This window comes from Dipteris shenzhenensis, chromosome 18 (assembly GCF_047967505.1).
Source record: "Dipteris shenzhenensis isolate YYH24624 ecotype China chromosome 18, Dip_SZ_1.0, whole genome shotgun sequence".
In the NCBI taxonomy this organism is placed as follows: Eukaryota; Viridiplantae; Streptophyta; class Polypodiopsida; order Gleicheniales; family Dipteridaceae; genus Dipteris; species Dipteris shenzhenensis.
Genome location: NC_141613.1, coordinates 2,957,138 through 2,969,056, shown reverse-complemented (window position 1 = coordinate 2,969,056; position 11,919 = coordinate 2,957,138). Strand labels below are relative to the sequence as shown.

Here is an 11,919-nt window from a genome sequence, read left to right as displayed (position 1 = left end):
CCTTCCAATGGTCAAATGCATATTGTTTATCACCACCTTATTAAGGTAGAGTTTCTCTTCCAACAACTATCTCCCATAAATCTTGTGCAAGCAAGATAACCTCCAAATATGTATTTGATCCACCAAGTGTGTTAGCTTCAAAGACAATTTGCACATCCACTCCTAGTAATCCTCTGAAATATCAACCATCTCCAAAAAAACAGTAACACAACTTGAAAAAACAAGTGAGCTTTACAGCAATTACATGAGATCAAGCCTTCAATGATAACATTGGATTATCTGCAACTCTTTCATCCTAGACTATCAATGAAAGTGCAAACTAAGTGGTTCTTACAGCTATGGGAGCATAAAGTAGAAAAAGCTAAAGAACTCACAAAACTTTGCAAGACAGAAAAGTAGTCTATGAATCAAAAAACAAATTTCAAAAACACATTATATATGACTACACATAAGGTTAAACGTGATGATGATTAATACTAAGTCATGAGCTATACAATTACCCATGGACTGTAGTGATACAATTGGTGCATCATGAGCTCCTCTTATACTAAAGCAAACAAAGAAATGTTGATGAGGTAACTGTGGGAGATAGCATGGCTGCAGTAAGCCTGGAAGCTTTTCCAAAAGAATCTGCCATATAAACAACTCTCCTGTAATATATAGATTTTGACCTTTTGGAAAAAGGTGACATTCTCTTGACAAAATGTCAGTTTTCCACAAATGCCTTTGCAAAGCACCTCAAAGTGTGGAATTCGCAACATTAACAATGCCTCCAAACACCAAAAGAGCTTACAGGAGAAAAGAGTGCCAAATGCATCCAGATTGCCATTCTGCTGTAAATGTGCTGATCCCTTTTCAGTGAAAAGAGTGGATACAGCTTTGGGACAACTATTTTACATCTATGTGTAAATATTCAAATGTGACAAAAACAAACAGTGACAGACACAATTGGTAAACAACAAGGATTAGCTATAGAACATAACTATAAGCCATCAAAAGCACGTGTGCAATAGATAATACACGAGCTCCTTTTTCTCTCCATAAGCACTTTGTATGGTGGTTTAAGGCAATAACATTATCCCTTGAGCTTTCTATATCAAAGACTGGCTGTGGCAGTGAATTTGCAACTAACGACATTCCCAGCAAAGCGGAGGCAATGTCACGACTAAGAGCATTTAGCTGTTAATATTAGACAGGGAGAAGCACATGACTATTTACATTGCACTTACAGCTATTATAAGACAATAAAATTTACTTGCATATAACAAGGTAATGCTTTGTTTCATTGATCTTCTCTCACCTTTTGTACAATTACCGTGCCATTTGGATTTGTTATACAAGAATGGAAGTGCAGCAGGACTTCACCTTTTGACACCAGGAATGAACGGCCTGAGAACTGCCCGGGTATGCATCAATGGTGTTGAGCTAGTCTTTGCTGTTGATTTCTCTTTAGTGCACTAAGAATTTTGAGAGAGGCCCTGCAAAAAAACAGCTTTAGGGGCTGAAGGTCATCCTTGGGTGTGCACTGCAATTTATGCCGCTCAAACTCACTTTCAAATCATAATTACATGGATGAAAAATGTGAAGACCTATTCAAATACTGCATTGGCCTTCTAAAGAATGAACCTATGAGTAATATAGAGCATTCTAGATTATTCAATCTACCTATGAAAAGCCGTTCAGTAATAATCAATGCGACAATTGCTGATGCATCTATTGTAGAATGGATCCCTTGTCCTGAAGAGCACATGAGTACAAAGAGAGGGAATGCACACCCCAACGCTGATTCTTAGATTAGAAGTGAATGACATGGAACCCCAATGATTGTTGACTCTTGATAAACACAAGCTTACAGTAAAAGTGATGGCATTTTAGAAAATTGAGACTAAATATTAATGTGGTGGGATTGTGAAACCATCTTAAGTTGATGCAATTGTTTGTAAACCAGGGTACCATAGCTCATAACTTGGATGCAATAGTCTCCTACAGTAGTGCCAGACCTGAAACTGTGACTGAGCTGCATGACAAAGCTACTTTAAAACCACAACTAGGAAATTGGATCATTTTGGTAAGGAGGGCGACACACAGATCAAGCATTGGACTTGAACAGAATGTGATGAAACTCAGTACTTGCAGTTCACGGTTTCGAGGGGTAAGGGTTGAGGAGGAGGGACAAGAAAGGAGGAGAAAGAGGGAGGAGAGAGGAGGGAGGAGGATCACAATGCTCGGACATGATGTTTAAAAATGGCATTAAAACACGAGTGCTGTAAACCAGCTTCTCCCTTATGGGAACTAAACGGCCTGCAAACCCAATGAGAGGGAAGATCCTTACGAATCTTGTTGCTAGCTGAGTTAAACCTGGCACTGCTCACAACACATCGGAAATCTTGTTGCTAGCCGTGGCACTGCTCAAGTGATCAGAACTACACAACAGAATACATGGACATTGGGAATCTTGTTGCTAGCCGAGTTAAAGCTGGCAATGCTCAAATTACACGACACATTACATGGACTTCAGAAAGTTTTCTAGGACAGTGTTGATCCCTATCGCCTACCACATCAACAGCTTCCTCGGTCGTTCTTCCCAAGTCTCTGATTCTTGCATGGCTCCAACATGAAATCTTCTGCTGGAGTGATGTGTTTTTGAACTCATGTCTTCGGAGATAAGGACCATGTTTATCTATGTGATTGTAAACAGTGACTTTCGCTAGAATGGAGAGCAGTTAAACAATCCAGTACCTCACTAATGGAACCGCTCCTGATCTTCCTGGGTCATCTCCAGCATGCAGTAACCTGGAGACAAAACAGCCTTCATGATGCATGTTGTCCCTTAAAGAACCAGATAAGCACCCTTGGACACTTCAACCTCCTTAACAAGACCTTGAGATCATACCAACAGCATTCATTATGCATGCGATCCCTTGAATCACCCCTTGAGCTTTCTTGACTACTCCAAGCTGCTAGACTATACTCTGATCTATTACCTTTACTTGAATAGGAAAGAACCAATATTTTCAAGACCAACCTTAGGTTATGCGACCTATGGCAAGATATTAACTCCCAAACCTCCATTCACTATTACTCCTTGGACATCCTCACCCTCAATGAAGGGCATAATCTTATCTGCCTTGGTCTCTGTCATCATTGGCCTGTGAGAACAATGCTTACAGATGAGAAGAAGAGGCCAAACAGGGAAGCTTGAGGAGCTGCAAGGGATAACCGATGACAACAGTACATAGCCAAATGGGTAAAATTCTCACCCTTCAATGAAAAGAGCGCACAAAACAAGAGCACATTTGACCCAAAACTTGGCTAAACAGGAGTCTGCTCAAAACTAGCCCGTCATCTTTCTTGTCATTGTAACCTTCCGTGGAAGGGCAATCTCACCTAATCATCAGCAGCCCATCCAGATGCTTGATAGATCATCTGAGGTTTTGGAGCTGTAGTCTGAGGGTGGACTATCTGTATCTTAAGGTTTCCCTTGGCTTGTGCTCTGCTTTGCTACCAATGTTCTCAAGTGTTGTCAGTTTTTCTATGTTGGTATCATCCAGCACAACTAGAAGGTGAGGCTAGAAGAAAGCAGGTTGTTGCCAAGGATACTAAAAGGGAAGAAGTAGAGGGTTCGCAGAAAACACTCTAAACATAAAGCAGAACCTACATTCGATATTGATCACATTGCTGGACACAAAGCAACTCAAGAGCCCCTTTGGTTGTTGCAGAGCTGTATTTTGGGACGAAGGACTTAGGTGCAGAGAGAAGAACTTGCAGAATGGGGGGGTTCACATACAATCAGTATGTGCTGTTTTGTCCCTCCTTGAAATTGAATCCTATTAATTGAAATTGAAGTTGATCATGAAAAAGGATCGACCTACCCTAGTACACATTGGAACCATATGAAAAAAAACCATAGAAAGTACAACCAAATCTTGGCCTCCACTATAGAGCCTGAACGTACTCAACAGAAAACATTAACATGCTACCCAAGCCGCCTTACACATGTAGAGAAGGTGTCAAATATGATCATCCACATCCTCCACAACGGCCCCTTAAAACGTAAGGTGTTACATCCCAAGCTAATCCTAGTTAGCTTTGTACCTAACCTAGGCTCCATATATAACCAAGGCATAGAAGATATCGGCCAACATTGTTAACACTTGAAGGCTAAGGATTGTCAATCTAACCCTGTATGAGCTAGACTCAGAGTTGAGACCAGATGTATCTCGAATCCTAGGGATGCGTATGTAGTCTAACTAAGGATTGGCAAGAAACCCAAGGCTAGTCTAGAGCTAGCGTCAGATGAGCTCTAGATCACTGAGGGAGGGCTTCTCCTAGGTCAAGCATAGCTATAATAGGAATAGAGGGCTATGCAAAGCTTAACCCTCGTATTTAGGATGACATGGGCTATGTATAGCTTAACCTTCATATTTAGGATGATGTGGTAAATAAAGTGAAGCCTAACTTATAAATTTAAATAAACAAATAAAGTGTAGCCTGACTTATAAATATAAACAAAGGGCTCATTGTCAATGTGCTTTGGTAGCATACTATCCCCAGCATAGACGTAACGGACTTTGTAGTAGTTTGGCCTCAGGGTCTTGGCACATGGGAGGAAATACAATGGGAATGTGAAAAATTGGTCCCCACCATATTCAAATGTATTTCTATGCTATTCCCTTCCCACCATGTGCTAAGTGTAGGGGATCACATTCTAGCTCTTGAGGACATGGTCCAAGATGGGAGAAAAAGTGACTATTCCCGTCCTAAACCCATCCTAGACCATTTCGTTTATGATGGGAGTAATGATGACAAAGAGATTCCCATCCTAAACCCATGCTAGCCCCATCCATGGCAAAGGGATCCTATGGTATAAGACATAGTACGTCAATGCCAGGCGAAACTACACTCTTAGACCTTAGGCTTGGAGAGCTTTCTCATATTAAAAACCTATGGCTGGTAGCTCCTCCTTATACGATCTTTCATGACAAAGCGTATCCACAATTGGTGGAATACTTGTTTTGGATTTTCGTGTTGCGCTTTCTTTTCCTATGCAAACTATTACAAATCGTTTTCAAATCATGTATTTGTTACCCTATAGAGAACTTCGTTTTTTGGGTCTCCTAATACTTCTAAATTGCGGAAATTGCAATTGTTGATAACATAACTCTGCAATCACAATCTAGACACGTAGATCTTGATATCTAATAAGTAGTTGTTTGATTCAAGACCATAGGCAGCTTGAAAGATGATCCCTCACACATAGAATTGTGTGGGAGAGAAGCCAACCAAAGCAATAACGCCTGTGAGGTAAAAATTCTTAGAGGTGACAAAAACTTAAAATTCTCCATTTGCAACAATGGTTAGTTCACACCTTGAAATTCTTGCAACGACATACAAGAAAAGTAGAACTGTATTCCATAGAAAGCTTGCATAAATTGCATCTACATCTCCTCAGACCTATGGGTCTTGTTGGAGAATTACATCATAGCTAAAGACAACTACAAAATGCTCAGCAGTGACAAGCCATAATACAAGTTAAAAAATCAACACAAGCCAAGGGCCGGTGGAATCCTGCAATTAGTGCACCGTTAGAGAAGTCGAGCCATAAATGTAGAGTCTCCAAATCAAACGAGCTGATCACAAAAGGTCGCCAAACTTGCCAAACTTTGCATTCAAACCTGCCACATGCATGTCCACGTACCCGCAACGAGAACTTGACTCAACCTATCAAGGTTTTCCCTTCCAACACCCCCTTCAAACTGAAGATAGGGTTTACATAAAATGATGTACTGTCCAAATGGCTGTTTGTGATCAACAGAGAATACTCAACCATAAGAGCTTCACTAACACAAAGTCAAAATAGCAGCCCAAAGAGTATGAGTACTCACAAAAAAGGTCTCCCTCACAAACACAAGGAGTGTTAGAATTATTATCATATTCTAGGCAGTGGCCAATGTATTGTAATAAGTAGGTTAAGGGCACTTTTCCCTCATTGAGGTTTTTCCCCCTAACCACAGTCCAACCCCTAACTATGGTTAGTGGATAGGATAGGGTCTTGTCACTCGGACAAAAACCCTCACTCTTTCTTTGTACTTACTTCATTCTACTCTTCTATTCAGTACACTTACGTTTGCTCACTCTCACTCTTACATTTAGTATCAGAGCAGGTCCTTCCTGCCCGACCTCCTGCTTCCAACCCGCAAGCTCCATCTTCAAGTTCAGCTCCAGCCCATTCCACACAGTCCGTACGATTGTACGGATTTCGTACTGTCTACCCATACCGCTGTACTGTCATCATTCTGTACCTACAGCAGCTCCCGCAAGCATTCTGTACAAGGTACGAATTTCGTACAATCAACGCCGCGCCGCTGTCGTACAAAACGTACGGATCCGTACCAACTACCGTACTTGATTCCGTACCTGCAGGCCGCCATTTCGTACAGCTCCCGTCAGCTCGTCCGTACATCAACGCCGTACATTTTCGTACAGGTGTACGGATTTCGTCCATATAGGCTGTACAGGCCGTACATCTGTACTTAGGCATACTGACAATCCCGTACTGCCAGTTCCATACAGTTTGGAGGTGTCCATACACATTTGCAGGTATTTTTGGCAAGGCATTTGTGCATTGAGCCATTGTTTGGCTGTGGATTCAAGCAAGATTGAGGGAGCAGTTGTTGAATATAGATGAAGTTATTCTGGATTCATGAATGATTACCAACACTTTGAATTCCCTTCCTGATTCCTATCTTGTTTTCCGCACCTTGCTGAATTTGTCATTGAGGGGAGGCAGCAATCCTCTCTCTTTTCACGAGTTGGTAGGACTTCTGTTACAGGAATAGCAGACAAGAAGAAATATGGCAACACGGGCTGGCGAGCGTGGTTTCTAAGTTTAAGCCCAAAGGAAAAGGGCAACAAAAGCAACATGCCAATCAGCCCGCACATCAGCATAAAGCTGATTCTGGACAGCCCTCTTATATGGCTAAGGGTGATGCAGATAAGCCAAGAAAAGGGATTCAGGTATGGTTGTGTAAGATGCATCAGCTTCTAATGCACATGATGGGGGAGATGTTACAGCCAACTTTGTGAAAGAGCACTATGCCTTTTTGTCTTGCATTTCAAATTCTTCAGAGGGTAGTTCAGATACTACAGCCACTATTGATGATGATCCATATGCTTTTTTTACTTGCAATTACAATCCTTCAAAGGATGCATGCTCTCTCAATGTCAATGAGACACTGAATACTTCCTATTTTGATAGTGGTGCTTCTACGCACATCACTTCTAAGAAGAGCCTTTTTGCATCTTTGCATCCTCCACCTACTAAAAAGAAGGTGACATGCAAATAATTCTTCTTATTCAAGGGACATCATCCTCACATCCACTGATGGCACAGATTTCAGAATTTCAAATGTTCTTTATGTGCCAGGTATAAAGAGGAATTCGCTTTCAGTGTCTTCTCTCAACAAAGGAGGATTTCAAGTTATATTCGATGATGCTAAGTGTGCAATCAGAGACAAAGAGAATGACTATGCTTTGATGTTGTCTGGCACTTTGTATCGGAGTCTTTTTCAGCTTGACATATATGAGAAAAGATCCGATCTTGCACTTTCAGTAAGCACTCCCACTGCTGCGATGCAGAATGCGGAGTTATGGCATGCCAGGCATGGGCACATGAGCTATGGTAGCTTAATGACACTTCAGAAGCATGCTATGGTTGATACATTGCCTCCTTTGGAGTCGCCTCCTCCTCATGCATGTGAGGGTTGCATCCTTGGCAAGATGCATAGATTTCCTTTTAAGAAGGATGGTGCAGTAAGAGCTACTCAAAAATTACAGCTCATACACAGTGATGTCTGCGGTCCCATGAGGACACCTGCTTTTGGTGGTCATCTCTATTATGTTACATTCATAGATGACTTCACCAGTTATACTTGGATCTATGGTCTTAAGGCAAAATCAGAAGTGTCTATGCATTTCAAACACTTTGTGGCTATGGTTGAGAATGAGACAGGACTCAAGGTGCAGACACTTTGCACAGATAGAGGGGGGGAGTATATGTCTCATGAGTTTGAGGCATTCTTGAAGGAGAAAGGCATCACGCATCAGCTTACAATGAGGCTTACACCTCAGCAAAATGGCAAAGCTGAGCGCAAGAATCGCACTCTTATGGAGATGGATAGATGCATGCTTACCAGTAAAAAGTTGCCTCACTGGTTTTGGCTCGAAGGCCTCATGTGTGCAAATTATGTTTTGAATCGGGCTCCCACAAAGGCTTTGAAGACAATCACTCCCTATGAGGCATGACATGGGTGAAAGCCTTTAGTGGATCACTTCAGGGTTTTTGGTTGTGTTGCATTTGCCCACGTGCTTGTGGAGTTTCAACACAAGTTGTCAAATAAGGCACTTAAATGCATTTTTGTTGGGTATAGTGCACAAAGCAAAGGCTATCGTCTCTACAATCCTGCTTCTCGCAAGATTTTTGTAAGTAGAGATGTTATATTTTCAGAGAATTCAGCATGTACACATGCTGAATTTACTATTCTAGCTTCTTCAGATGATGTTTTTGAGGGGATGCTTCCTATAGCATTTGGTTCCCCAGCTGAGGCTCATGCTAAAAATAAGAAATTACAGCAACCTTCTCCTCATCCACATGCCCCGATTCAGCCACAAACTGATTTTGTACCTCCACAGGTTGTGGATGAAGTTGTCAGGAAAGAGATTCAAGAGATACACGCAGCCAAAAGAGTTCCAAATTGGTTGCTACAAACTCTTAGGGAGAGTAGGCTTGAGGCCCCATTGCCTGGCAGGATTCGTAGTGCAGTAAGGCACGCAGGGGGGGCTCTTTCAGTTGAGACAGCTTATGCACGTACTCTTCTTGATGAAGCAGAACCTGACTCTTTTGAAGAAGCAAAGGATAATGTGCATTGGATGCATGCCATGCACAATGAATTGCAGTCCCTTGAGAAAAATCAGACTTAGAATGTTGTGGATTTGCCACCAGGGAAGCATGCCACTGGTACCAAATGGGTTTTCAAAGTGAAACGGAAGCCAGATGGGTCCATTGACGGGTACAAGGCAAGGCTGGTTGCCAAAGGCTATGCACAGAAGAAGGGCCTAGATTATGAGGAGACTTTTGCTCCTACATCCCAGATGATCACCATAAGGTCTGTTATTGCCATGGCTGCAAATTTTGTTTGGAATGTCCATCAGTTGGACACAAAAACAGATTTCCTTAATAGGGACTTGCACGAAGAGGTTTATGTCAAACAACCTCCTCGATTTGAACTTTCTGGCAATGCACTTCAGGTTCGCACACTGAACAAAGCTTTATATGGGCTGAAACAAGCCCCACGTGCATGGTATGCCAAGATTGATGCATTCCTGGCAAGTAAGGGGTTACATAATAGTCCCACGGAAAGCACCCTCTACATCAAGAGGGATGGGGGGGATATTTTGGTCATCATTCTTTATGTAGATGACATGCTGCTCACAGGGTCAAATGAGGAAATAATTGCAAATTTCAAAGCTGAGTTGAAAGCTGAATTTGACATGACAGATTTGGGCATGTTAACTTTTTTTTTTTTGATCCAGTTTATACAAGACAAGCGTGGCATTGTTATGTCACAATCCAAGTATGTGCAGAAGCTCTTGGATAGGTTCAACATGCATGATTGTAAGCCTATAGCCACTCCCATGGAGCCGGGGCTGAAGCTTACCATGTATGATGCAGGTGGATCAATGGATGTCACACTTTACAGCCAGGCTGTTGGATGCCTCATCTATTTGTGCAATACTAGGCTCGATATTAAGTACGCAGTATCTCAAGTTGAAGGATCGCTTAGGAGAGAGAGAGAGTGCAGGTAGCAAAAGAGTCGATGATAAACGCCTTAGCCGTCACGTCAAAGTTGGATAATCAAAAACAAAGGAGTACAAGGTACAAGTACCTAAACCTAGGACTAAGTGTCCTAGGTGTCACATAGGACTAAGTGTCCTATGTGGCCTAAAAGACACTAACATTATTAAGTGTCTTTATTTATGCCTACAAGGCTCATACCATGGCCTATAGGGCATCACTAGAACCACCAGAGGATGGCCTACACAAGTGAGCAGGTATATGCACAGCCCAAAGACTACACATTGGCAAGATGTAAAACGCATATTCCGTTATTTGCAAGGCATGAAGTCTTATGGCTTGATGTTTCCCAGGGGGGGTGACTTGCAAATGCATGCCTATAGTGATTTAGATTAGGCTGAAGACTATGATACTAGGGAGTCCACTAGTGGTAATTGTTTCTTTTTGGGCAAAGCTCGCATTTCTTGGCTGAGCAAGGAGCAATCCACAGTGGCTACTTCCTCATGTGAAGTTGAGTACAGGGCAGCTTTCATAGCAACAGTTGAATGTGTTTGGCTGTGACGTTTATTCGTTGATCTTCGTCTCTTATTGGAGGGTCCTTCTCCAAGTCTCACTGATAGTCAGGGTGCTATAGCAGTGGCAAAGAATCTTGTGTTTCATGCTCGCACGAAGCACATTGAGGTTCATTATCATTATGTCAGAGAGAAGTTGCATGCAGGAGAGACCAGTATGATCTATGTGTCAACACATGACAATGTTGCAGACATCTTCACCAAAGCACTTCCACTTGAGAAGTTTGAGGCATTTCACAGTGCCCTAAACTTATCTCATTTTGGTGATTGATCACTACCTTGTACACCACATTGGCACTACAGGGGGGTATTAGAATTATCATCATATTCTAAGCAGTGGCCAATGTATTGTAATAAGTAGGTTAGGGGCACTTTTCCCTCATTAAGGTTTTTCCCCCTAACCACAGTCCAATCCCTAACTACGATTAGTGGATAGGATAGGGTTTTGTCACTTAGATAGAACCCCTCAGTCTTTCTTTGTACTAACTTCATTCTACTCTTCTATTCAGTACACATACGTTTGCTCACTCTCACTCTTACTCATTGCTCAACTTGCTCCCACAAGGAGAGGGGATTCTCACAAAGAGACTTTAACCCAAAAACTGACAGTTGGCCTTGACGAAATGAAAGGCTTACCACAAAACTACAGTCAACAAGAAACAAACCAAAAATCCTAAGCTACTGTGTAGACAAGCTGCTTAGAAACCATAGTTGTCGTCAAGAGTATCGGCTTCATTTTCGACACAAACTCCAACAAATTGGTTGTCACAGTGTTTACATGGTTCTTTTTAGCATTAGTCCTCTTTCCAAAGCAAAAACCTTCTTTATATCTAGGCTTGCCGCAAGATTGACACTTGAATATTTCAGGATCCTCCTCCTCAAATCCTTTACCCTTTCCAGAGTGCTTCTTACTCAAATAGGCGTGTCCCTAACCTTTGTGTGGTGTTGTAAAATGACATCTTTTTTCATCTAGTAAAGTTCATTCAAACTAACATCATGACTAACATGAAGAATTTTGACAATATCATCGTATGAAGGTAAACTTGACAATAACACTGCCTTCGAATCATCTTCATCCACATGTACACCTAGATCAGATAACCGTTTTATGATAGAGCACAACTTACTCAAATGCTCACCAAGCTTAACTTCACCTAACATCCGCGACCCGAAAAACTCCTGCTTCAGCATCACTTGAGAGTTCTTCAATCTCAAACCAAAGAGAGTTTCAATAGTTACCCAATTCTCAGACACATGCTTTGTCAGATCAAGATGATGACAATATTTTCTCCCTGGAGGTCTTCCAAGTACTCCCGTGCTTTCTCATTCTTCCATTTCCACAATTGGATCTCCTCCATACCTTGATTATTGCTGGTTTTGTTCTCAGTCTGGAAATAACTTACTAGAGACTCTTCTCCATCAGGTAAAGACACACACCAAGCGCTGTCACATGCACCCCTGCACTTGGGTGCAAGGTGACACACTGGCCACATC

General features: G+C 41.9%; 1 protein-coding gene across 1 annotated transcript in view; it reads right to left on the bottom strand.

The window, feature by feature from the left end:
• Positions 1 to 653: 653 nt before the first annotated feature.
• The window catches only part of LOC147890708 (uncharacterized), a 160,778-nt gene continuing 149,512 nt past the window's right edge, over positions 654 to 11,919 (bottom strand). The window contains exon 21 of the mRNA XM_087389494.1: positions 654 to 1,478. Coding sequence (XP_087245620.1) covers positions 1,450 to 1,478 — 29 coding nt within the window. The 3' untranslated portion in view covers positions 654 to 1,449. The remainder of the gene's footprint in view (positions 1,479 to 11,919) is intronic.